Source organism: Pezoporus flaviventris, unplaced genomic scaffold, assembly GCF_033815535.1.
Source record: "Pezoporus flaviventris isolate CSIRO_AGI_PZ_B2104156 unplaced genomic scaffold, CSIRO_AGI_Pfla_v1 ptg000213l, whole genome shotgun sequence".
Lineage (NCBI taxonomy): Eukaryota > Metazoa > Chordata > Aves > Psittaciformes > Psittacidae > Pezoporus > Pezoporus flaviventris.
In genome coordinates this window covers 10,138,791-10,166,134 of record NW_026892761.1, presented here as the reverse complement: position 1 = coordinate 10,166,134, position 27,344 = coordinate 10,138,791, and the positions used below count along the sequence as shown (strand labels likewise).

The 27,344-nt window shown below is 41.0% G+C and overlaps 2 protein-coding genes across 4 annotated transcripts in view; one reads left to right on the top strand and one right to left on the bottom strand.

Annotated features, from left to right (window-relative positions):
• RAB22A (RAB22A, member RAS oncogene family) overlaps nt 1–441 on the bottom strand; it is a 42,175-nt gene extending 41,734 nt beyond the window's left edge. Inside the window, exon 1 of the mRNA XM_061441765.1 lies at nt 179–441. Coding sequence (XP_061297749.1) covers nt 179–214 — 36 coding nt within the window. The 5' untranslated portion in view covers nt 215–441. The remainder of the gene's footprint in view (nt 1–178) is intronic.
• Nucleotides 324–27,344, top strand: LOC133262509 (serine/threonine-protein phosphatase 4 regulatory subunit 1-like). Of its 3 annotated transcripts, none has more exons than XM_061441755.1 (20): nt 324–626; nt 743–787; nt 8,142–8,274; nt 8,604–8,710; nt 9,257–9,399; nt 9,884–10,030; nt 12,500–12,607; nt 13,764–13,829; nt 14,386–14,544; nt 15,022–15,215; nt 15,563–15,999; nt 16,878–17,110; nt 18,140–18,232; nt 18,719–18,904; nt 19,146–19,307; nt 22,758–22,858; nt 23,942–24,062; nt 24,739–24,873; nt 25,615–25,707; nt 26,671–27,344. In XM_061441755.1, the coding sequence occupies exons 1-20, from the start codon at nt 389–391 to the stop codon at nt 26,701–26,703; spliced, it is 2,934 nt and encodes a 977-aa protein (XP_061297739.1). In that variant the 5' UTR covers nt 324–388; the 3' UTR covers nt 26,704–27,344. The 3 variants fall into 3 exon arrangements, with proteins under 3 accessions (XP_061297739.1, XP_061297737.1, XP_061297738.1); XM_061441753.1 differs by having other exon boundaries at nt 25,615–25,756; XM_061441754.1 differs by lacking the exon at nt 743–787 and having other exon boundaries at nt 25,615–25,756.

The following is a 27,344-nucleotide window of genomic DNA, read 5'->3' as shown; positions in this document are numbered from 1 at the left end:
GCGCGCCGGCAGCCGCAGCGGGAGCGAGGCCCACCCTTCACCCAGGGAAGGAACTCCCTCTCAGAGCCTCTCCAGCCTTACGCAGAGGCTTTCCACCACTGCAGAAAGCTTTCCAAGCCAGCCCCTCCACAGACCCGCTCCCTGCCACCACCCCCGGAGCCGGCCGCGCAGCACTTACCCCCAGAAGGCAAACTTTCAGCTCCCTCAGAGCCATGGCCGCGCAAACCGTGCCTTTAACAAGCGCCGAAGACACAGCCCAGAGCGACCATAGCCCTTGCCGGGGCGCGCGTTCCGCCGAGGCCCGCGGGGGCAGCCCCCCGCCTCCCTCACACCGTGATTACCAGCCAACCTTCCTCCGCAGAGCTGCGCGAACGCGACGCCATCTTGGATGGCCCGCCGGCGTCACCTGACCGCGCCCCCGCCCGTCGCCGCCGCGCTTTCCCTCGCGGTGAGGAGGCGAGGCCGGGTGCTGAGGGGTGATTCGCTCCCTCGCTGGGGCTGTGGGTTAAAGCGGTCGCGTTCCGGCTGCGCGGGGGCTGACCCGGAGACAGGAAGTACCGACGGCTCCTCCCTTTGCCCTCCCGCTCCCCTCCTCTTCCTCGCCCATGTCCATACCAAGATGGCTGGTAAGTGGGGCTGGCCGGCGGGGGGTGCTGAGGCGCTTCGCCCCAGGCTGCCGCCGTCCTCGCCGCAGTCCTCTGAAATCAACACCCCGGTATCTCTCTTCTGTTTTTGTTTGTAGGGGTCCCTTTGTATTTTGTGGATTTGCAGGATGACTTAGATGATTGTGAGTAACTGTTTTTTATTTTTCTGCTCTTTAGGCCCTCTGCCTCTCTCCCATCCCGGGGTCCTTCCGTCGCTCTCTTCCCCTGTCCGCGTTTTTATTCAGGTTAAGGTGAGGGGAGGAATTTTGAGGCTGTTTATGCTGGTGAGGGTTTGCAGGGTGCTCAGGTTTAAGAGTTCGGAGTGTGTGAGTGTGCCCGTAGCAGCGCGGCTTGGCAGGAGAAGCGGGCTCGCTCCTTCCCTCGGCTGTAGGCTCTCGCCCCACCTGGCGCGTTTCACGAGCCCCCAGGCGCTGGCTGGCGCTTCGAGCGCTGGAGGATGTGTGGGCGGCCTCTTGAAGCGGGGTTTTGGGGGGCAGTTGTGGTCCTGCGGCCTTCCAAGAGACCAGTCTCTTTGCCTCACATGGCTGCTGAAGTGCTGGATTCGGTGCAGAGGAAGGAAAGGGGAAGGAAAACGCTCCGGCTGGCCGTTGTTGTCGGTGGAAATGAGCCTAGAGCAGTCGAGGGCTTTCTGAGCTGTGGTGGCTCGAACGGGTGAGACTTCTAAGTGCTGTAGAGGCTGCTGAGGACGCCGTGAGTTTTGCAGTTCCCGCATCTTCGCGGCACAGGCGCTCGTCAGGACCCTGTTGGGGGGCTCCGCGCGCACCTCGGAAGCGGGAATAAAAGAAAACCTTCCCTTGTGTGTACTCGGTTGGCTAACACGTCGCTGGCTTTAGTTAAAGTCGTAGATACTACATTAAGCCGCTGTGGCTCAGAGTTGTGTTACGGGAGTAGAGCTGACCACCTGTCAGACAGCTTGGCAAGAGCTGTGATTTAAGGAAACGAATCTTTAATAATTCTGTGGATCTGAACTGCTTCAGGAAGCAGCTGGCTGGCTGGGGTTGTTTCGTTGGTGCTGTGGATGCTGGATTGGCTCTTCTATTAAATAAAATTTAAGCTGATACTCGAATTTGTTTCTTGTGGGAGACTGTTTACCGCAAGACAATTATTGTTTAATTGTACTTGAAAACGTGCAACAGATGGATTGCCCCAATGTAGCATGAATAGGCTGTTTTAGGAAAAGCGGGGGTATTCAAGAACATCAGGGGAAGTGTTAAAATACAAGTGAGATCCAGAGTATTCCACTGGAAGGATGCATAGGGACATTGGCTTGGCAGCCAGGTTGTTCTGTAGGATTTTGTTAGTTGCTGCTCTTATGTGTTGTTGCTTTCAATCTTTAAGGTTTCTGCATTTCATTAGTTGGTAGCAGGAAAAAAGTGTTTGTATTCTGATTAAGTTTCAGAAAGAGAAGTTTGGGATCTTTTGGGATGTAAGTGCTGTATAAATGACGAGATTGTGTACATAAGAGTTCTTGATTCACTTTGTTTTTTTGTGTATTTGAAAATACAGTAAGCATTTTCTTTATACAGATAAACTGTGTGGGTCTTAATGAATTTAAAACTATGTAAAATGCATCCTCCTTTAATGCAGTTATATGTTTGAAAAGCTAGAAATTAAAAACTGAGTGTACAGTAGTAGTTGAAGTACACTAATTTGACACACAGGGATTTAACACTAAAAAAAAAGCTTAAGAAGAGGTGCTATAGGTTATTTCTTATATTTGCTTACTGCAGTAAGCAGTTTGTAAGAAGTCATCACCTTAGATGACAAAAAATGTGTGTTGAACAGAATTGAAGTGAGGTCAATAACTTACACATTTCAATGTGCTTATCCTGATTTAAATCCTATTTTCTCTAGTTCTCTAGTAGTAGAGCTGCAACTGTTGTTGCTGTAGTCCCTTAAGAGTTGAAACTATCTTCCCTTCTGCCCTAAGTAAAAAAAAAACCACAAAACCCCAAAACAAAAAAAAACCAAACCCACAAAAACAAATGCAAAACATCCCAAGCAAAGCTCTTGATAGCGCTAATGATCAGCAATTTTAATTGATTGAGTCTTTCTATATGGCTCCAAGTGACCTCCAATTTTCCTCTCTCTGTAGTAAGAATCCCCAGCTACAACCAGTGTGTCACTTCAGTTCTGTTTGCTGAGTGAGTAAAGTGCAAGCAGTGGAAATAAATGCAACCTTCCTGTAGTGTTCTGTTATGTGTTGGCCTTGAACTAGGGGTGACCATCATCCTGATTTAAGTGTTCTGTATTAGTAATCATTTGTGTGGTAAGTTGATTGAGAAATTTAGTGCTAGTAGGCAAAACTAGTTCAAGTCATTAAGCTAATAACATTCAGATGAAGAACACTTTGCCATAAGCAGTAATTAATAAACTTTTTACATGGGTCACTTAAAGTTTGTGTAAAAGAAACTACCATTTTTAGGATTAGCACTCTAAATGTACATTTTAGAACACTATTGAAATCTTATTTTATGACTTAAAGATATTCTTTGATTAAGGTCATTATTTTGACAATGTAGTTAAGAGTTACAGTATTGAAAGCTGTCTTCTACTGAGTTACAGCAAACTTGGATGTCCCATCTAGGCTGGGATACTGTTGTGCTGATCTGGTGACCAGTTAAGTAAAGAGTTCATGATGCCTTTTAGGAAAGTCTCAGTGAAATAAATCACCGGAACTGGATTTTTACGTTCTTATCTAAACTGGTGAAATAGTGTAATGCACATTGAAAATCAATTCCATTGGAACAAATGGAGAGTCTGGTAGATTCATCTGAATCTAGGCACAAGCAATAGTAAAATCTGCCTAAATGAATTGAATACAGTTTGAAACTCACCTTTTGTAAGGTGAGACATTGGGTTACTACACCCTCTGTACAAGAAAGAAATTTTTTTTAAAAATTGCTGTTCCTTCTAGAAACAATGAGAGAGAAAATAGCCTCCTTGAGTTCATAAAATCATTCATTGCACTCTGCACTTGTATTTACTGTTTTGTATAGTGAAAAGTGGATAGTGATAGTAGCTAATGGTGTTGAATTGCATGGTTAGAGCCTGTAAGAAACACCTACATGGTCACAAGATTTAAGCAGCTTTTGAGTGTAGGTCAAACTAAAGCAAGGTGAACTCCAGCTCAGCTGTGAATACTGTCACTTTTATTCTCATTTATAGGTGAACAGGTTTCAAGCTTAGTCATTTGATGTTAGAAGCAAAGATACTGGATGTTTGATTTACCTGTGAAAGAATGTTAGATAAGAAATACTGGTTCATTATTTATGTAATTTACTTTCTGCCATTTGTAAGTACCTATGGCTGCTTATTTTGTGCATGGAAAGATAAAATTAAAATTCTTGAGAGAGTACAAAATGGATTCTGCCATGACTGTTACTTATATGTACTGAGAGTATGTGGAAAAAAAAAGTCAGGTATTTAACCCTCCTGATTCTGAGCATAAATAGTTGTTCTGTTTTCCCTCTGGTCCAAGAAGCACTGGTGTGTGCTCAGCTAATTTAAATGAGTAATAGAGCCACTCCAGTAAATGAAAGCATGTTCATTGTGTTTATGAAATTAGTCCCAGGTGTAGTATTGTAGTGAGAATTTACTTCACTGTTGTTTGAATTGGTAGGAAGTCTGAAATATTTGAAGTGGACTTGTAAGAGTCTGCAGTTTTAAACCTGCTTCTTAATTCAAGAACAGGTGGGCACTAAAGAAAGTTAATGGCAAGTATATTTATTTTTATTAACCCTAATAAATGGTTGTGTATAACACATGGCTGGCATCAAAAATCAGCTACTGAAAGTGTGTCCAACTTGTGTGCATTTTCAAAAATACATATACATGTTACAGTTGCATAGATAGAAGGATGGTCAGAGTTAGGTTTGGATATCCCATGGGCAGGGCTGCTTGAAGGTAAAGGGGCCCAAGATAGTTGGTTGACATTCAAGGACTGCTTTTTCCGTGCTCAAGATCGGAGCATCCCGACACGTAGGAAGTCAAGGAAGAGGGCCAAGAGACCTGCGTGGCTAAATAGGGAATTGCTGGGTATGCTCAAGTGGAAGAGGAGAGTTTACAGGTCATGGAAGGAGGGGCTGGCCACTTGGGAGGAATATAAGGCTGCTGCTAGAGGATGTAGGAAGGCAGCTAGGAGGACTAAGGCATCCTTAGAATTAAACCTGGCAAGAAGGGTCAAGGACAGCAAAAAGAGCTTTTTTAAATACATGGCAGACAAAGCTAACACCAGAGGCAATGTAGGCCCACTGATGAACGGGATGGGTGCCCTGGTGACAGAAGATAAAGAGATGGCAGAGTTACTGAATGCCTTCTTTGTCTCTGTCTACTCTGCTGCGGGCAGTCCTGAAGAGCCCTGTACCCCTGAGACCTTAGATGAAGTCAGGTCGACGGAGCGGTTTGCCTTAGTCGATGAGGAATGGGTTAGAGACCAGTTGAGCAATCTGGACATCCATAAATCCATGGGTCCAGATGGGATGCACCCGCGGGTGCTGAGGGAACTGGCGGAAGTCATTGCTAGACCACTCTCCATCATCTTTACCAAGTCTTGGGAAACGGGAGAGGTGCCTGAGGACTGGAGGAAAGCAAATGTCACTCCAGTCTTCAAAAAGGGCAAGAAGGAGGACCCGGGTAACTACAGACCGGTCAGCCTCACCTCCATCCCTGGGAAAGTGATGGAACACCTTATCCTTGGTACCATCTTAAGGCATATCAAGGATAAGAAGGTTATGAGGGGCAGTCAACATGGCTTCACCAGGGGGAAATCATGTTTGACCAATCTCTTAGCCTTTTATGAGGAAATAACACGGTGGATGGATGATGGCAGAGCGGTGGATGTGGTCTACCTTGACTTCAGCAAAGCATTTGACACGGTCTCCCACAGCATCCTCACGGCTAAAATGAGGAAGTGTGGACTGGATGATCAGGTAGTGAGGTGGACTGCGAACTGGCTGAAGGAGAGAAGCCAGAGAGTTGTAGTCTATGGGGCTGAGTCTAGTTGGAGGCCTGTAACTAGTGGAGTGCCTCAAGGGTCAGTACTGGGACCGGTATTATTTAATATATTCATCAATGATTTAGATGAGGGAATTGAGTGTACTATCAGCAAGTTTGCTGATGACACTAAGCTGGGAGGAGTGGCTGATACGCCAGAAGGCTGTGCTGCCATCCAGCGAGACCTGGATAGGCTGGAGAGTTGGGCAGGGAGTAACTTGATGAAATATAACAAGGGAAAGTGTAGAGTCCTGCATCTGGGCAGGAACAACCCCAGGTTCCAGTATAGGTTGGGGAATGACCTGTTAGAGAGCAGTGTAGGGGAGAGGGACCTGGGGGTCCTAGTGGACGACAGGATGACCATGAGCCAACACTGTGCCCTTGTGGCTAAGAAGGCCAATGGCATCCTGGGGTGTATTAGAAGGGCGGTGGTTAGTAGGTCGAGAGAGGTCCTCCTTCCCCTCTACTCTGCCCTGGTGAGACCGCATCTGGAGTATTGTGTCCAGTTCTGGGCCCCTCAGTTCAAGAAGGACAGGGAGCTGCTGGAGAGAGTCCAGCGCAGGGCAACTAAGATGATTAAGGGAGTGGAGCATCTCCCTTATGAGGAAAGACTGAGGGAGCTGGGTCTCTATAGTTTGGAGAAGAGGAGACTGAGGGGTGACCTTATCAGTGTCTATAAATATATAAAGGGGGAGTGTCACGAGGACGGAGCCAGGCTCTACTCAGTGGCAAACAATGATAGGACAAGGGGTAATGGGTACAAACTGGAACACAAGAGGTTCCACTTAAACTTGAGAAGAAACTTCTTCTCAGTGAGGGTGACGGAACACTGGAACAGGCTGCCCAGGGAGGTTGTGGAGTCTCCTTCCCTGGAGACATTCAAAAGCCGCCTGGACGCATTCCTGTGTAACATTATCTAGGTGTTCCTGCTCCGGCAGGGGGATTGGACTAGATGATCTTTCGAGGTCCCTTCCAATCTCTAACATACTGTGATACTGTGATACTGTGATGGAGAGTTTGTGGCAACCTTAGAGGAAATTCACACTCCTGTGTACACTGTATAACTGCTTTCAGTGATATATTAGGCTTTCTTTGAAGCAGCAAATGCTGGATGTATCTTTAGATATTGTGCTTGATGGGAACGCTTGCCCTAGAGCATGTGGACAAATCAGTTCCAGACAGATCTGTGTGATAAAATTATATACGCTTGTGGAGATAAATGTTTTGAACTTGACAAAACTTAAAACTATCTAAAGAGTAGTCACTAGAAATAATAATGACCATTTGAATGTAAATAAGGGGGGCAGTACAATGTGTAGCAATTATAAAAAGCCATGAATAATTGGCATGTTTCTGATCCTGTAGCTGTGGGTTCACTTGTAGCATCTATGTGGAAAAATTGAAATGTGAATGTTTATTCTAATCCCACAGTTCTTCTGTTTGCATTCTTTTGAACTTGTTGTTCAGAGCATGTCTGCAAGAACAGCAGAATTGAGAATTGTTATAGTCTTTTAATTCAATCTTCTAGTCCTTGGAGACTGTGCTTGCTTAAACCAGTCTGCTTTATCCAGGTATAACATTTTGCTGTAAATGTGTTCAGGTGATTTCTTCTTTAAATAAGCTGTGTTTCCGAGACTATTTTGGCTCATGCTAAGTAATTGGAAAGCAGAGTTTTATATGTGAAATAGGAAATTCTTCTGTAGGAAAAAGCTGAGGCCAGGTACCTCTCAGCAATAGAGATGTCTTTTTATATAAAAAGTGTTTTACAATGAATAGTAATGTAGTTTAAAGCCAAAGTTCATTCTCGGATCTGAAGCTGCAAATATAAAGAAGATATTTTTTTTTCCCTCTTCCTACAGAGTAGGCTTACATGGTAAGTTTGTAGTTGGTAGGTCTGCAGTAGACAGCTCCCAGAATATTCACAAGTAAGGCAAAGCTGATGTTTTTCCCAAAGCAACCAATCTAATTTAGATACATGGGACCCAGTAACTACAGTGAGAAAAATGTATCCCAGGAACTTTGAAACAGGCCCAAGGATTTGCTATTTTAAAGCAATACACTTTGGGTTTTTTTTGTCATTGTTTAACATTTCAGTTTCTTTTAATAGGACTTTCCTTTTGAATGTGTTGGTCAGTTTGTGGCATGTGGTTTTGTCAGCTGAGCCTTATTAACTCAGTGCATGTGGTTAGTCCATTCAGATTATGAAGTAAAGTGTTAAAAGCTAAAGATTTTGACAGTTGAAATGAACTAAATTTCAAAGCTTGAACTTACAGGTCTATGTGGAAGTGTTGTTCTTGACTTGGTTAAGTACAGTCACCTAAGATTATATATTTTGTAGGCTGTTTCCAGTGCTGTGCAGATACTTTGCCTTTGAAGAATAGTTCTAAAAAGAAATAATTATCAGTGTAATGTATTTTACATCTCTTGATGACTCTTGGATTTATTTCTATTGTATTTTGGTTACTCTTCTTGTCTTTCAAGTTGGGTTCGAAGATTATGGACCAGACTGTGACAGCATGAGAATAACTGCATTCTTGGATATTCCTGGCCAGGACAACTTAACTCCACTGGCTCGTCTAGAAAAATATGCCTTCAGCGATAACATATTTAACAGGTAAACTTGATAACTGACTGATAGTATCATGGATGGTAGTGTCACTACTTCTGCTGTTATCCTAAGCACAAGCCTAATATTTGTTTCAGTAACTTTTATGTAGCATTTCCATAAAAAGAGGTTTTCATTCTTGATTATCTGAATAAGATCTCTCAATTCTATCTTTATGTTGGGACATGGGGGAACTTTATAATTGGTATGTCTGAAAGCTCAGAGAAAAGCCTGGTTGTCTTTATGGTGCCCATTTGCATTTCATAAGTTCCCCTCACATCACATCTATGTGTCATTGGCAGGATATTAAAACAATTAATATGTTGTTACCTTCATAGGCAGATTATTGCCAGAGGTCTTTTGGATGTCTTTCGAGATTTCAGTAGTAATGAAGAAGACTTCCTGACTGTAATGGAAATAGTGGTCAGGCTCTCTGAAGATGCAGGTTTGAAAGCTGTTATTTTTATCATCATCTTATTTTACATTAGCTGAAATACAGATGGCAATAAATCTTTTGAAAGAAGAAACTAAATCATCTCACAGCAATATCTGTTCATAATTAATTTTTTTCTTCTGTTTTGAAGCATTCTGCATGGTGGCTGTGTAAATGAAGGCTCTTACTTAGTATAGGGCCCAAAGTAATATTTTTCAAGGAATTAATTACACCTGAATGTGTGGTGTATGTAGTCCAGTACAGTTGTGTGTTTTGATACTTCATGTGCATACATTCATGGTGGTTGGGTTTTCTAGCTAGTGCTCTCAATTTTTTTGATTTATTTGGGATCCCAAGTCTCTGGACTGCAATGTATGTAAGCCTGTTCTATTTTACTCAGTCTTCCTTTAATAAGAGGCAATCTCGGTGATATTTCTTTTAATATTTTAATTTTCCTCTGCTGTGAAAGCATTAGACAGAAAAAGGCTACATTTTTTTCTTAAGATACTTGATCTTAATTTCACACTTATGGATGTTGTTTGGACTTTTTATTACTAGAGCCGACTGTACGTACAGAGCTGATGGAACAAATACCTCCTATTGCCATTTTTCTGCAAGAAAATCGACCAAAATTCCCAACAGCGTTTTTTGAATACCTTATGCCCATAGTAGTGAGATACCTCACAGATGTTAACAATCAGGTAGGAAAACCAGACCGCATGAGTTCAATTGTTGGAAAAAATCTGTGCGGTTCAGTGATTTTAAAGCATGAGGAAGAGATAATAGGAAATTCCATGTTGATCGATGACCAGCTTTTATGTAAAGCTTTGTGTTTTGGTTTCAGCACACTCTGCTGGGGAGGTCTGAGGGGTTGTTCTATAGCAGATAATGGGAAAACTTACAGGATTTGCCTAGCAGCGTATTGATGCAGCCTGTTACAGGAGGCATGACTTAAAGTCCTGTCTTTGTCTTTTTGGATTCTCCTCAGAATTTGATGAAATGTCACCTAATGATTATATTAAACTGTAGCATTTATTACTAATTCCTTATGAAGTAAAAACAGAGCTTTTTCTGTTTGTGGTTTATTTCTTTTAACTTGTATCTGCGTGTTCATTGAAAATATGCTTTTTGTGGTTTGCATCAATGTATTCATAGTGATACATGTTTGTTTGCTCATGTTAATAGGTTAGAAAGGCAGGTCAGGAAGCACTGCTTATACTGCTAGAACAAGATCTTGTTGCTCAGAGTGACATTGAAAATAAGGTGTGTCCAATTCTGTTGGACCTCTCTGCTCCTGACAGTGATGATGAATACAAGGTGGAAGCTGTGAATGTAAGTAAATTTGGAAGAAATCTTACATCTTTTACTTTTTTTTTCTTTCTTTGGTCTCATAGAATCATAGAATAGTTAGGGTTGGAAAGGACCTTAAGGTCATCTAGTTCCAGCCCCCCCTGCCATGGGCAAGGACACCTCACACTAAACCATCTCACCTAGGGCTCTGTCCAGCCTGGCCTTGAACACTGCCAGGGATGGAGCATTCACAGCTTCCCTGGGCAACCCATTCCAGTGCCTCACCACCCTTAAAGAACTTCCTCCTTATATCCAGTCTAAGCTTCCCCTGTTTGAGGTTGAACCCATCACCCCTTGTCCTGTCACTACAGTCCCTAATGAAGGGTCCCACCGCAGCATCCTTATAGTCCCCCTTCAGATACTGGAAGGCTGCTATGAGGTCTCCACGCAGCCTTCTCTTCTCCAGGCTGAACAGCCCCAACTTTCTCAACCTGTCTTCATATGGGAGGTGCTCCAGTCCCCTGATCATCCTCGTGGCCTCCTCTGGACTTGTTCCAACAGTTCCATGTCCTTTCTATGTTGAGGACACCAGAACTGCACGCAATACTCCAAGTGAGGTCTGATGAGAGCAGAGCAGAGGAGCAGGATCACCTCCTTTGACCTGCTGGTCATGCTCCTTTTGATGCATCCCAGGATACAGTTGGCTTCCTGGGCTGCGAGTGCGCACTGCTGGTTTATGTTCATTTTCTCATCTACCAACACCCCTAAGTCCTTCTCTGCAGGGCTGCTCTGAATCTCTTCTCTGCCCAACCTGTAGCTGTGCCTTCTTTTTTGGTGACATTTGTTCTGGCTTTTAGCAATGCTGTTATAAAACTCCTAGAATATAACAACTGTGTGAGATACTCAAGAGCATAAATCCCAGAAAACAAAAATTGTACTTGCAGTCTTAGTGTCCTGAGAGCTTTACTTGAATCACTGAGCTTAAACTTTTTATACTATTCCTATTTTTGTTTGTTTTGTGCTTTCCCTGTTTGTTAGTTGTTGTGTTGGGAATTGAGAGCCTGCTGTTGTGATACAGTTTAACCTGAGGTACACTAAGCTGCTAAGCCTTGGATATGTAGGTTTCTTAGTCATTTGTAGTGTTGAACACCAGATATCTTTAAAATGCAGTTGGTTCTTGGCAGCCTTGTTAAACTTCTTAAGATTATGTTCTCAAACAGTTTCTTTACGTTTAAAACATTACTGTGAAACTTGATAGAGCAAAAGTTGAAGTGATGGCCTGATCTTAATTCATAGGCATTTATAAAAAACAAGCCCTTTTCACTTTCAAGAAATCACTTGACTCCACAGAAAAGTGCTGGTGTGTAATTACATTTCATCATGGGTATCTGACACTTGACCTGTAAATCAGTTATACCAGCTACATTTTCCCCTTCCTTATTTGGGAGTTGGGTATTGCTTAGGCAATTTTCCAGGCTGACATCTGAGCACCAGATGCATTTTAAGAGCTTGAAGATTTGTTGGAAAGTCCTTAAATGGTGTCTTCCTTAGTTCTTCTTTGGCATTCTATTTCAAAGGCAAACGTTTCTAGGAATAAAGCTTGGTTTTGTGAGGGTAGAAAGACTAAATATGAGTACTGCTAATCTGACAACACTTCTGTAAGTGTTAAATTCCTCGTGCTACAGGCAGAGCAGTTGAGTAGAAAGGAGCATAGGAGCTCCTTCCTTTTTACTTTTGCAAGTATAAGAATTGCAGCAAGTTATCCCTGAAAGTTGGAGCTGAAAGGGAACATGCAATCCAAAGCAGCTGATTTTCACAGCAGAAACAAGGTTTGTAATGGGAGTTGAAATTGACAGTTCCTCAGAGAAGGAAGCTAAATTAATGGGCATGTTACTAACTTTAGTTCTGCTGTGATGGGAACTCCTAAAATTTCTGAGGATCATTCCTGTAAGGAGTCCATTAGCTCCCATATATAACTGATTTGTCGTACACTCCACTTTCTCTCGTGTTGCTTGGCAAACTTGTATTTTATTGTGTTGTACAAGCATATAAAGAGCTGGGGCTGTGCTCTTTTTTTAAGTATCTGAGTGGTCCTGATAAAGCCAAGGAGCTTATTTGCATGCTTAAGCTTGAGATATTTCTAATATGCTTAAAGATTATGATTTTGTGTACTGGCTAGTGCAATGGAACTTTTGTCTTCTCTGTACAAAATACCAGTGTCTGCTACGTCGTAAAACACCTTGAAACTGTTTTTAATGAACGTATTTAACTGAATAAAAAGGACAATGAATTACATGCAGAAATGTTACGCTCATCAGGCACAGAATAATTTTAAATTAAAGCTATAGTTGTGCTTCACATCAAACAGGTGTATAACAGTATGAATAATGAGTAGCAGTTAAACGTATTTGATGGTAGTTGCTGTCTTGGAGGTAATTTTTAGGAGAGATATTTGGCTGTGCTTACAAGCTTTATACTTTTCCTTACACATATCCCCCTCTTGATTTCTAGATAATCTGTAAAATGGCTTCTATGTTGAGCAGAACAACAGTTGAGCACCTGCTGCTTCCTCGTTTCTGTGAACTGTGCAGTGATGGGAAATTGTTTCAAGTCCGAAAGGTTGGTGTGTTTTCAACCCTAAACCACTTAAAAATGAATTTGTATGTTGCTGTTCAGATAGCTTCCTGAATAATTTAGTCATAACTTCAGCTGATGAACTTTGACAGCGTCTGGAAGAGCAGTTTTATTGACATGGTTACAGTTGTTCTCTTTTAGTAAAGAAACAGGTAACAGTAGGTAACAGTCCTTGGTGAATAGCTTTGGTGTAGCAGTTAAACTGATCTTGTACATTTAATAGTTTTGCATAACTTCTTTTATTTTTTTTTTTAAGCCACCATGCTTGTTTATGGGATGGAAACAAATTACTTGATTTCCACCTTCTTATTGCAAAACCAGAAGTTCAGAAGTAATAGATATTTGAGACATCCTTCCTTAAAATAAATAAATAATCGGGTATTATTGAAAGGATAAATCCCCGAGGTGTAAGGTTTACTTTAATTCATGGGCAAGTACAAAAGGAAATTTGTAGCATAAAGGGTCTTAAAGTATTTAGTAGACTTAAGGGTCATGCAGAGCTGCAGCTTGGTCCTTAACAAGCTGTGCTTGCTGGAATTTGAGCTGCATTATGGTTTTCTAAAAAAGAAAGAATAAATCCTATGTTAACACAGCCCTATCTTAATTGATTTCAGATTTTGGAAGCATATTTTTCCAGAATGAGGGGATGTCCATTTTCCCTTAATTATATCACTTGTAATGTACTGTAAATGGCACTAACTTGAGACCTTGATTAAACTTTGCTTCAGCAAAGTACTTAAGCCAATCGCAGCTATAGCAAAGATATTTCTGTCAGTACATGTAAGTCCTGACCTTCGTATCATGTTCAGCCTGCTTTGGTTTTGACAGCTGCTATTCAAAGTAATTTAAACTTTCCAGTAGGCTTATTGTCCCTTTTAGTGATTACTGAATTAGGTGATATTCTTCATGCAGAAACCTTTATTCCTATTGATTTCAAAGGCATGTGGCTTATGGAAGCCTGCTCTAATGAGTCTTTGTTCAGGATGAGTTAATATTACAGGATGTAGTTACATGGCTGAAATTTGAATAGTCAAATGTATACAGTTGTCACATGGGATAAATAATGCATGGTGAAGCTGATAATAAAACTAATGCACTTGAAAGAGCCAGAATGTTATTAATGACTTTTTTAATTTCTTAGATTTGTGCAGCTAATTTTGGTGACATTTGTAATGCAGTTGGGCAAGAAGCCACAGAAAGATTGCTGGTACGTAAAAATCAAAATCAATTGACAAGACTTCAATTTCTCAGTTCAAAAGGTTTGGTGATGAGTTCTTGTATTATTTTCTCTGTAAATTAATCAGTGTACCTGCATTTTTTTAATTAATTTATCGAAAGCTTTGGTTGCAAGTGTGGCAAAACTGGGAATGGCTACATATGCAAAGTTCTTGTTTTGAAAAGTATTTTTTAAAATGTAATTAACAGCATATATACACACACACTTTAGAATTACCCTTTTTTTTTTCCCCTGAACTAGATTATCAGTCAAGTTCTAGTTCCAGGAAAAATAGGCCATTAATAATTCTTTCTCTTCTTTCCTAGTGCATATAGTTATACCTAAAATCCTGATGAAGTAAATGGGAGACAGATAGTTTTTCTGTTTTCTTAGTTAATCTATGCTTTTAACGTGTCCTTATTTCTTCTTTCACTTACTTTGTTTTCCCTTGAGTTGTCATTCTCTAGAGTTTCCAAAAAATGACTTGAGAGTAAGTTGCTGCAGTCTGTTTAGCTTTTAATTATTGGTTTTGCTTATTTTTTGACAGATTCCCAAATTCTTTGAGCTCTGTTCTGATAGTGTTTGGGGAATGAGAAAAGCTTGTGCTGAATGCTTTATGGCAGTGTCTTATACCACATCCCCAGAAGTTCGCAGAAGCAAACTATCCCCACTGTTTATCAGTCTTATTAGTGACACTTGCAGATGGGTAAGTCGCTTGCTCTATAGCTAATGTGTCTTCCTAGATAGATCTTGCCCATTAATGGGCAAGTCAGGAGTGTACTGTAAAAGTTCTTTAAATTTGCTGAGATTAGAGTCTAATCTACTGAAATGTAATCTCTTCTCTAAGACAGTATCTTATTTTTCCTCTGACTGCATAAAATTTCTATCAACAGTTTTTTCTGTAAGTGTAAGCACTTTTCTGAGAACGTTGCGTGTGTTAAATGCCTTGAAGTAGATGGAGATGTCCGTCAAATTTATTAACCCCTAAAATGTTTCTGTGACTGTAGATAATGCTTAGTATTCTAACACTCTTTGCTTAGGTGTCACTTACTTGGTAACTGGTTATTTTATTTAGTATGAACCAATTGGTTCTTAGTAAAAAAATGGAACCAAATTTTTATTTTCCATCAGTAAGTCTGTGGGAATTGCATGAATCCTGACTGTTGTCTTTATACTATCACAGGTTCGTCAGGCTGCTTTTCAGTCTCTTGGCCCATTTATTTCTACCTTTGCAAACCCTTCGAGTGCTGGTCTTTACATTCAAGAAGATGGGACACTAAGTATCCAACAGTCAACGCAAGATGTGAATTCCAATTTGTGTCAGCCAAGCAACAATAAAACTTTAATGTCCTCCAGTACAAATGCTACACTGTCCAGGTAAAATCATGGGAAGGAAAGATGGTGTGGTGTAGTGGAAGAGAAAAAGATAATTATTTTTGTTGCATTTCATGGCTAAAAAAATCTCGAGAGTATAGTTCTAGAAAAGGTATGAAGGGTGAGGACACGTGTCTATTGGAGTGTAGCTGTTTTACTGAAATACTCACTTTGGCTTCACAGGAGGGTAAAGGGAAAACTGGTGAAAGAAAGCACAGCTGTAACCAATTTTGTCTTTTTGCAGGGAAAATAAACTTAGGTAGTTATGCTGGGTTTTATGAAGTATTTCACTGAAAACTCATCAGAGAATTTTCAGTTTTATTTGGGTATTTATTTGTGTCTGTTATCAGTTCAGAACAACCAATGGAAATCAAACTGGAATCATCGACTGAAGAGACTTCAGCTGAAGTTCATACAAAGCTCTCTGTTGAGAACCTAAATAAAGACACACAGGAGGAAAGTTCATATTGTTGTACCAATCCTGGAGAAGATGTGTCTCGATTGTCTGAGGGTGACAGAGTTGCTGCTGGTGTCATAGAAGTCACTAAGGACAGCAGTTTTCCTGGAATGAACTCAAGGCTACAGTCTGCTGAGGACATATTTAATACTTTTCTATATTGGCGCCCTCCTCTGCCTGATATAAGTCAGGATCTGGAGTTGCTTCAGTTCAAGACTGAAACGCATAAAGATAGTTGTTCAGTGCCATGTAATAACTGTGTTGCTAGTACTGAAATAAAAAAAGTTCTAGAAAGCTTACAAGAGCATATAGATGATCCAGATGTTCAAGGTGAGACTCTTTAACAGCAAAATCTATTTCCTCTGAGCATGTTTTCTCCTACCCTTTACAAACCCTTAGACTGCATTTTAATTGGCAGTAATTACAGTAGAAAGTTAAGCATCAGCCTTCTTTCACAAGACCTGAGTTCTTTTTAGAACAGGTGGGGAAGTGTTCCTATCTCCTGTTCATATGAGAAATAAATTCGATCTAACTGCAAAAGGGAAAAGAGCTTGTTGAAATTTGTTGAAACCATCTTTAAGTACTGTAACCAAGTACTGTGGTTTTAGGGACAGAGCTGCCTGTTATCAGCTGAATTCATCTGGTACTCTTCATCTTTAAAGCATGCTCTGGTGTTTCCTCTTAAAACTGTACTTGTCATAGGCTTGTGCAGCTATGTGCAAATACAGTTTGTCCTAATATTGGTGATAGTGGTAAACCTAACCTTTTGTTTTATATCTACTTCTGCAAAATAAATGATTCGGAGATGGTTTCACTAATTCCCTCCTCTGCATAAAGTTTTTCTCGTAAATGTTTAAATGCATATTGATGCCTTTTCCAAGCAGTTGAATCAGTTAAAGAGTAGAACAGAAGAACTTGTATTAAAGTTTGACAGTATGAAGAATGGGAGGAGAGCCGGTATGCTGTGATGCCTCATTACAGGGGATTACTGGACATACCTTTCAGCAGTAGAAACTGGTAGAATAGTTCTACTGAAATTGTTAATGCCTCCAAATCATTGCTCTTTATTTGTGCTGGTTTTGTGGAAGAATAACGGGCCTCTTCTTTCTAAGAGCAGTTGCTAATATATCGTTTCTAGATTAACTAACTACAAGTTGAATGCTTTTAAGTGCAGAAGAGAGTATAGAGGCTTCTTTTGCTTTATGCAGTTCAGGTCCAAGTGCTGTCTGCTGCTCTCAGAGCTGCTGAGTTTGATTCTGTTGGTGACTATGAGACCAAAAACATGAAGGAAAGCAGTGGCAAATTCCAGAAAAAAACAGTTTCAGATGAAACAACTGTTTCAGATGCTACCTGTAGCCAGGTGGAGGAGGACACTCTTTCATCCCGTGCCTCCCAGGATAACATCAGTGACCAGTCTATCACCTGTGTACTGAAAAGCACAGTAAGTATGCGTTGTGTTCCATGTCTGAAATTAATTCTTACCTGCTTTAGTAATGTGTGTATTCATGTAGTCCCTGGCATAATTGATCTGCTTCTGATCTAAAGCCTTTGAGTATTATTAGTCCAGAAGTATCATATGCTACCTTAATTAAAAAAGAGAAGGAAAAGCTATTGAGGGTTATTTCTGTTTGCACACACATTACTTAAGAGTGAAAGTTTTACAGTAGTTTTGTAGGTGGTTTTGTTTTTTTTGTTGGTTTTTTTTTTGATCAAATGTAGTAAATAGTCTCACCTCTTCCTGTAATGAATCTAAAATTAGTCTTTTATCACCAGACAGGAGGCTGAATCAGGTGGTGACACATACACAGTTCCTAATTGCTACTTCTTGATTATAACGTAGAGATAGGAGTCAAAAGAATTGTTTGCACAGTATATAATGTTGCTGGAGCTAATAATGAAAAATAAGGAAAAGCTCTTCTTGTTTAGAAACAAAAATGTAAAATGGTGTGTGAACTTTTAGAACTTTTGTATGTTTTAGAAGCTTTAAACCTTTAATTACTTTGAAGTTGCATGTTAATATTTGGAGAGAGGTATATGCTTCTTAGCTTCATACGCTTGGGGGTTTCCAGAAGTATCAAAACCAAGTAAAGTTTCTTTACTGAAGAAAGATTGACTTGGAGCAACTGCTAAAATGTCTTAATATAACTTAAATGCATGCCAAGAATAAAATATAGTTAAGAGTATAGTGAGAGTAACCTAAATCTGACTGTTGGGTTTATTGTATTGAATTAGATGGGTTTTTTTTTTTTTTTAAAGTAAATCTGACTACTGTTCCCCTTGCTGCTGCTATGGTCTTAGTAGTGTTTTCCTTAGTGTACAACTCTTTCTGCACTTGTATAAGCACACTGAATAAGGCTTTGTCTATAAAAGGCTGTTCTGTATCTGAATTGCATTGTTCTGTAGTGTGATGCTTTGAAATATCCTAACCAGCAGTAATTGTAATTTCACTAGCTAGTGTGTCTTTTTACAGAACTCGGAGGAACAACATAGAGGAACCAGTGTATTTTTAAAGAAAGAGCAAGAAAGTAATTTGCCACTGGATGATGACAAGTCAAAATTACAGGTGGTTAAAATAGAAACTGCTTTGTTGGAGTACTGGGTACAGTTCATTTAATGCTTAATACAGTGATATCTTTTTGCAATTAATCAGTTGCAGAACATGAAGGAATGCTCTGGGCACTTGAGCAAAATCCTGTTTTAAATTGGAAAGCAAGAAAAATTCTGTTGCCTTTTTGGTGCACAGATGCAATCTGTGCAGCCAAGGTGGGCAGTAACTGTACTATTTTGTCACTGGACTTACTGCTTTCTGCAAAAAGGATATTTTCTGTTTGGTTTGATGCAACATGTTAATAAAGTAATAATTACTGTTCACTGTTGACCGCTATATCCTAGTGAGAGGATCATGAGGAGTCACTTTGTAAAGCTGGCCCAAAAAAGTGTGGGTCTTGCCACACTGTGTTTTGCTGCCAGCTGGTTGGTAGCAAGAGAATACTGTAGCAACAAGTGTATTTTCTTTCTGTTCTTAAAATGTGTTTGTCTTTCTCTATAGGATATCATACCTCAGCCTTTATTAGACCAATACTTGTCAATGACTGACCCAGCTCGAGCCCAGACTGTTGATACTGAAATAGCCAAACACTGTGCGTATAGTCTTCCTGGAGTGGCCTTGACACTGGGCAGGCAGAACTGGCACTGCCTGAAAGATACATATGAGACGCTGGCTTCAGATGTACAGGTAAAAAATAATGATAAATCAGAACCCTTTGTATCTTGTTTGTTCAGTTAGTTGTATAGTTGAGGGTTTAAATATGCATTAAAAATGTGACATTCAAGATTTAAGTCAGACTTCATGATTTTCTACTGCTGTGTAACTAGTCCTGTTCCTTCTGCTGTCTGTGTTCACACAGGTGTAGTTCAAAAGCTTGTTTACTTTAGTTTTGGTGCCTAATCTATTTCACTTCTTATGCTGTTTGCAGTGGAAGGTACGTCGGACACTAGCTTTCTCCATACATGAACTAGCAGTTATCCTGGGGGATCAGCTAACAGCTGCTGACCTGGTGCCAATTTTCAATGGATTCTTGAAAGATCTGGATGAAGTGCGTATTGGTGTCCTTAAACATCTATATGACTTCCTGAAGGTAGGAAAGTGTAATTTAATTTCTCAAATTTTTTTTTTCCTGTTATATTGAGAGTGTTTTTAATGAGATTTGCAGGAACCTCTATACAAATGCCCGTAGCATGGGGAACAAACAAGAGGAATTAGAGATGTGTGCATGTCTACAGGGGTATGATATAATAGGCATCACAGTAACATAGTGGGATAGCTCCTATGACTGGAGTGTTGGAATGGAAGGTTACAGGCTCTTTAGAAAAGACAGGCCTGGCAGGCGGGGAGGGGGAGTTGCCCTTTATGTTAGGGATAGGCTGGAGAGTATGGAACCCTGTCTGGGGACAGGTGAGCAGTCCACAGAGTTTGTGGGTCAGGGTTAAAGGGAATATAGCTATGGGAGACATTACTGTGGGGGTCTGTTACAGACCACCTGATCAAGGAGAACCTGCGGATGAAGCACTCCATAGACAGATAGGAAAAGCCTCACGCTTGCAGGCCCTTGTTCTCATGGGTGACATCAACCACCCTGACATCTGTTGGAAGGACGGTACGGCCCGGCACAAGTAATCCAGGAGGTTCCTCGATTGTGTAGAAGACAACTTCCTTCTGCAAGTAATAGAGGAGCTGACAAGGAGAGGTGCCATGCTTGACCTCGTGCTCACCAGCAGTGAAGGGCTCGTTGGAAATGTGACTCTCCAGGGCAGCCTTGAATGCAGCGATCATGAGATGCTTGAATTTGAGATCCTCAGGACAGTGAGAAGAGCGTGCAGCAAGCTCACTGCTCTGGACTTCAGAAGAGCAGACTTTGGCCTCTTCAGGAACCTGCTTAGTAACGTTTCATGGGATACAGCCGTAGAGGGCAGAGGGGCCCAAGACTGTTGGTTGATGTTCAAGGATCACCTGCTACAAGCTCAGGAGTGTTGCATCCCAACCAGAAGGAAGTGCAACAGGAGGGCCAGGAGACCTCCTTGGATGGATAAGGAGCTGCTGAGGAAAATTCAAATGAAAAAAGAGGCTCACAATAAGTGGAAGCAAGGACAGGTGGCATGGGAAGAGTACAGGGATGTTGTCTGGGAAGCTAGGGACCAGGTTAGGAAAGCTAAGGCCCAGTTAGAATTAAACTTAGCTAGAGGTGTTAAACAGGAAGGGATTCTACAAGTACGTAGCAAATAAAAAACAGACTAGGGAGAATGTAGGCCCCCTCAGGAAGCTCTCAGGAGAACTGGCTACACAGGATTTGGAGAAGGCTGAGGTTCTGAATGACTTCTTTGCCTCGGTCTTCACTGGCAAAGGCTCTGACCACACCACCCAAGTCTTGGAAGGCAGATGCAGGGACTGTGAGAATGAAGACCTTGCGCCTACCGTAGGAGAGGAACTGGTTCGAGACCATCTTAAAAATCTGAATGTGCACAAGTCCGTGGGTCCTGATGAGATCCATCCGTGGGTCCTGAAGGAGCTGGCGAATGAAGTTGTGAAGCCGCTGGCCATCATATTTGAGAAATCATGGCAGTCAGATGAAGTTCCCGATGACTGGAAAAGGGGAAATATAACCCCCATTTTCAAGAAGGGGAAAATGGGTGACCGGGAGAATTACAGACCAGTCAGTCTCACCTCTGTGCCTGGCAAAATCTTGGAGCAGATTCTCTGGAAGGCATGCTAAGGCACATGAAAAACAACAAGGTGCTTGGTGACAGCCAGCAGGGCTTCACTAAGGGGAAATCCTGCCTGACCAACTTGGTGGCCTTCTATGATGGGGCTACAGAACTGATGGACAGGGGTAGAGCAGTTGATGTCATCTACCTGGACTTGTGTAGAGCGTTTGACACTGTCCCACATGACATCCTTGTCTCTAAATTGGAGAGACATCAATTTGGTGGATGGACCACTCGGTGGATAAAGAACTGGCTGGATGGCCGCACACAAAGAGTTGTGGTCAATGGCTCAGTGTCCGGCTGGAGACCAGTAACGAGTGGTGTCCCTCAGGGATCGGTGTTGGGACTGGTCTTGTTTAACATCTTCATCGCTGACATGGACAGTGGGATTGAGTGCGCCCTCAGCAAGTTTGCCGATGACACCAAGCTGTGTGGCTCGGTTGATACCCTGGAGGGAAGGAATGCCATCCAGAGGGACCTTGACACGCTTGTGAGGTGGGCTGATGCCAACCTCATGAAGTTTAACCATGCCAAGTGCAAGGTCCTACACCTGGGTCGGAGCAATCCCAGGCACAGCTACAGGTTGGGCAGAGAAGAGATTCAGAGCAGCCCTGCGGGGAAGGACTTGGGGGTGTTGGTTGATGAGAAAATGAACATGGGCAGGCAGTGTGCACTCACAGCCCAGAAAGCAACCATATCCTGGGCTGCATCAAAAGGAGTGTGACCAGCAGGTCCAAGGAGGTGATCCTGCCCCTCTGCTCTGCTCTTGTGAGACCTCACCTGGAGTATTGTGTGCAGTTCTGGTGTCCTCAACATAAAAAGGACATGGAACTGTTGAAACAAGTCCAGAGGAGGCTATGAGGATGATCAGGGGCTGGAGCACCTCCTGTATGAAGACAGGGTGAGAAAGTTGGGGCTGTCCAGGCTGGAGAAGAGAAGGCTGAGTGGAGACCTCATAGCAGCCTTCCAGTATCTGAAGGGGGACTATAGGGATGCTGTGGAGGGACTCTTCGTTAGGGACTGTAGTGATAGGACAAGGGGCAATGGGTTGAAACTTAAACAGGGGAAGTTTAGATTGGATCTAAGGAGGAAATTTTTTCCTGTTAGGGTGGTGAGGCACTGGAAGGGGTTGCCCAGGGAGGTTGTGAATGCTCCATCCCTGGCAGTGTTCAAGGCCAGGTTGGATGAGGCCTTGGGTGATATTTAGCGTAAGGTGTCCCTGCCCATGGCAGGGGGGCTGGAACTAGATGATCTTAAGGTCCTTTCCAACCCTAACTATCCTATGATTCTATGAACCAATATCTAGTTTAGTTTTGTACGCTACTGCTGTTTTGTGTGTGTATGTGTGTGTCTGTGGCTTTTTTAAGGTTTCTCATGTCTCTTCTGTCTCATCCCAACAAAATATGAAGATTGGAATGACATTGTAAATGTGCTTGTAAATGCTCCTGTTTACTAATACGATTAGCTGTTACTAATTCCTGTGAAGGAATTAGTATTTTGTGCAGCTGAGCTGGAAAGTTGGATTGTTAATAATTTGCGTTTGGGGCTGGGAGTTGCTGCATAATACACACAAATCCTTAGAGCTTGGTTCCTTGGTTTTATGCCCAGAGATGGTACTTGCTATCCTTGCAGAAGTCAGGACTCTTGGATGGTAGTTCTGTGTGTCCAGGCTCTCAGCTGATTGTGCGTGGTTTTCAGTAAGCATCTTGTCAGTAATTGCTTGCTTTCAAGTAGGAAAATGCACACAGTTATGAATGGTGTAATACAGCAGAGAACTGCAGATAGAAAATTTTACCAGTTTTATACTAGTAATGTTTTTCTTTTAGTTACTTCATGCAGACAAAAGGCGAGAGTATCTTTATCAACTTCAGGAATTTGTGGTGACTGATAACAGCAGGAACTGGAGGTTTCGTTACGAGCTGGCAGAGTATGTAATTTGGTTAACTTCTGATTTTTAATCTATATTACTAATCTGGAAATAGGTAATTACATACATATGCTAATGCATCCTAATTAAGGTTTAAAGGTTTACAGCTATTTAATCTGGGGGTTTTTTGTTGCTGTTTGGGGGTGGGGTTTTTTTTGGCAAGTTATGTGGCGATCAAGTGTGACAGACTTAAATGTCTGCAATTATACTAAAATGGAGAGCTGGTTCACTTGCAGCTCATGAAATACAACAATCTGATAGGTACTCTTCAGTGAGGTTTCAGATCTTATTTAGTTTTAGACTGCCTTCTAACAGTAAGTGGAATGTTATGTAAAAAGTCTTTCTTTCATGTATGAAAGAAAGCTCTTAAAAATAGTTTATTAATTTGGTGTTTTCACATGACTGTGTATAATGGAGATAAAGTAACATCCTACAGTTCCTTGTCTACGAGCCCTGTTGATATCTGAAGCACTCAAAGAATGTTTGTAGGCATAACTTGTAGGCAAAATCTGACCTTCATGTTTATCTCATTTCTTTGTTTGGGCTGTTGAGGTTTTGCTGTCACTTTGTAGTTTGGCTCAACAAAATCTCGCTCTGGTGCTGCAGGAGTGTTGTACAGCAGTTCCCTGACATCTAGTGGAGAGCTGTTGCTTTGTAGTTGGTTTGTGCAGGCTGCTGGTAACATGACAGTGGTGTGGCTAGAGTGAGTTCTGTGCAGTTCAAAGACAAACTATTTCCTGAACTGTAGATTTCTACACCAAAGTAGACCTTTCATTTTTGCTTTGCAAGAATAGTGGTCTGAAGTTGCATTGTATTCTGTTTGTAGCTTTTGTTAGTATTTGGGATAATTTTGATTAACTGGTGCAGTTACTTTGGATAAAAGTATCTCTTGTATTCATAACTCTTCAATAGGTATGTGCACCTTTTAGGAAGTAAAGAGAAGAACAAACTGTTCAGGTGCTTTGTAGTAACTGTGGCATTTTTAAGGCTGCAAATGATCCTTCCCTGTGTTTAGTAGTTGGTGTAAATGAAAGCATGTTAGTGTTGCACTTACTAGAGTTAACCACTTTCTTTGTGTTCCAGGCAGCTAATCCTGATACTGGAGCTCTATAATCCCAATGATGTCTATGACTACTTAAGACATATTGCACTAACTCTCTGCTCCGATAAAGTTTCAGAAGTCCGGTGGATCTCTTTCAGACTGGTAGGGACTTAATTCACTTCCTGACAGGAGATGAGGATATTTGAGAGGGATACTTGAGATCACTATTTTCTTTTAGACAAGTTAGGGCATACAGAGATGTTTTAATAAACAAGGTAAACAGTATGGGAAAAAGTGAAAAATTTCTAAAGTATTTTGAATTGTCAGACTTGCAGAGATATTGAAATCTTTGTTTGTTGCATTTGAATTACAAATGATTTTAGCAACTGGATGAAAACCAGGATATAGAACATTTGGGAGATTTCTGCCCCAGTTCTGGAGGAAAAAAAAATTGCTGATCTTCCCTCAAAGTTAATTTAATTTGTTATGAACTTCATAATAATGCTATCATCCCATAGATATCCTGAATGAGGAGAAAGATTCCTTCAGTCTTACTTTCTTCATGGTGCCATGGAAAGGGGCATTATTTTAATGGTTGGTTTTAAGTTCTTTTTAGTGTTTTTTTTTGTTTCACTTGAACAAACAGCTTTTTTTTTATAGCTTGTACTTTGTTTTCTCCAGAATAAGCACAGTATTCATAAAGTCCTGCAGGTGCAGCTGATTGTACTGACTATAGGTTTTGGTATCCCTCTGTAGGATGAAATAATGGGGTTTTTTGTTAACCTTTTAAGGGCTACAAGTAAAGTCTCATCTCTGTTTTAATCCCCCCGCTTCCCAGGTTGTGGCAATACTACAGAAGTTCTATGCAAACAATGCAAATGCACTGGGATTAAATTTCATTAATGAACTCGTGGTGCGGTTTCGCCACTGCTCCAAGTGGGTTGGAAGACAAGCTTTTGCCTTCATTTGTCAGGTTGGAATGTTCTCTCTGTGTTTCTATGTATGTATCTAATTTGGAGCCAGTTTAGGGTTTTTCAGCAATGTGGACAAAACTGAAATTTGGACTTGCAAGTTTTTCTGTCATTCTTTTGGGTTCTGTGACTGAGTTCACAGAAAATGGTGGCAGAGTTGGTCTGGTCTCAGTACTAGCATGTGGCTGTCCAGTTGGAAGCTGTGGTCCTTGCTTTGGTTTGTGCCTCCAGCTGAAATAGCTGATCTTTCTATTTTCTGGTATCCCAGTGGCAAAGTCCAAGAATAAAGTCCTAAACAAAGATGCATTTTGTAATAATTTGATATGCTGGGATAAAGGTTTACAAGTGCTCTTCAAACTACCTGTGAGTGCTGGGTGCCAGAACTATTTCCCTCCTTATTGCCACTTACTCACCCGCCTTCAAACCAAAAATGCTTACTTTGGGAGCAATGAGGAGGAAGGATTGAGTGTTGAAAGGCGAAAGGGTGATACAGGCAAGAGAACTGTATTTCCTAAAATATAGTTCAGAGAAAAAAAGCTGCTCTTGTTGGGTCATCTTCAGATGAACTTCAGAACAATAAGACATATTTTCATAACAGTATTTCTAAGGTTGTACTTGCTTCACCAGCATAGAGTGTATTTGTTTAATAGCCAGACCAAATTAAGGATAGCATAGGAAGGAATGGCAAATTGTGTATTATTAACATAAATCTTGCTTGCTTCTGTTCTGTGTTTATCCTGTAGGCCGTAGTAGAAGAAGAATGTATGCCTGTCGACCAGTTTGTTGAACACTTACTCCCCAGTCTGTTAAGTCTTGCTTCAGATCCTGTGCCAAATGTAAGGGTTCTGCTGGCCAAGGCTCTAAGGCAGACCTTACTGGAGAAAGGTGTGGTCATCAATGTCCTTTCAAAGAGCTAACATCTAACAAGTGCTGGCTTTTCTGCCACTGCAGTTTGTTATCAATTGGTTTAAAAGGCTGTTTGGTTCGGTTATTACTGAAAATGGAATTACACATTGTAAGCTGGGATACTGCATTGAAACTTAGTTTTAGGAATGCGGACTGTGGTGTTTCTGTGTTAGAATATTTATCATCCTTAAAGGGCCAGAAATTGCCATTGATAATCTAAGAACTGGGTTTTCATCCTCTAGAGGGCAGTTACGGCCTTGTTTAGAGCCAAAAGTGCTGCAGTTACTGCTGAGGGTTGGGTTTGGCTTGGCATGTGTTTGGCAAATACTTTTTCTTAAACATAACATTAGGTTATTTTGATGTATTTCAAACCTTTATGTCAATGCAATAGTTGCATTTGGGGTCCTTCAGGTGAATTGTTACACCTTTTTTTGAAATAGTTTGCTTTGTCATTTTTGTCTTAAGCCAGGAAATAATGTAATCATTTGCTGCTACAGTTTTCTGTACTACAGTTCTTTAAAAACAACAATGACAAAATCATTTGATCTCAGATTATTCAAAGGAACATGCACAGAGATCTCCTCCTATCTTTCTTTCAGAATAAAGTATGGGGAGTGTTTTGTAGCCCATTGTACAGCAGCAGCTTCCTGAGCTTGTTGATACATTTTTGATTTAGGGCTTAGCAAAAATAATTTCTCCTAGAAATGCTTAAGTACCTAATAAGGTAAGAAGCAGCATATTTCTCTGTTGCCTTCCTTAGCTTCCTGTAGTTTTTCTAAAGAGCCTATATATTGGATGAGCTACCCCAGATGTTTTTGGCATCCTCTGTATTTCTTATGCTCTAGAGTTTATTCTTCTGGCTTTGATTAAAATTCTTTCTTCTCTCCTTCTAGCTTATTTTAAAAGCGTTGGTAATCCTCATCTAGAAGCTGCAGAAGAGACCATTTTAGCCCTGCAGTCTGACAGAGATCAAGATGTGTCCTTCTTTGCCACCATAAAACTAAAACAGGGTAACATGGACAATACTACCATTGACAAACAAAACTAATGTGGTGTTCTGCAGTAAACACTGAACAGCACAATGGTTATTCACCTTATGTTCACAGTTGGTATGAATAATGTGTACGAGTAAGAAAGTTGTTACCTACTTGACCTGGAAAGGTTGTATTAAAACTGTTAGGGTCTTCATTTCATGCCTGTGTTTCATTTAAGGCTGTGTTTTTGTCTCATATGCATGAATACTTCCTTTGGTCTTTTGTTTCTTTGTAAATGTGGGTGATAACTGATCTCGCCTGCAGTTAAGTATTTCATGTAAGTCCTACACCATATTCAGTGTTTCGGTGTAATTGAAATTTGTATTTCCTTTTTAACAAAACATTTACAGTAGTAGAGAAGTCTACTATAAGATCAGAATGGTTTCTAAACCTTCAAACCTGTTTTATAGCAAACCTATGTGAAGATACTCTCCTCACTTTCATTGTAGTTTTTGTATTGTTTCAAGTATTGCATTTTAACTGAAAAAAGTGTATATATGTGAATAGTTTTGAATTTTATCAAAAAGCAATGA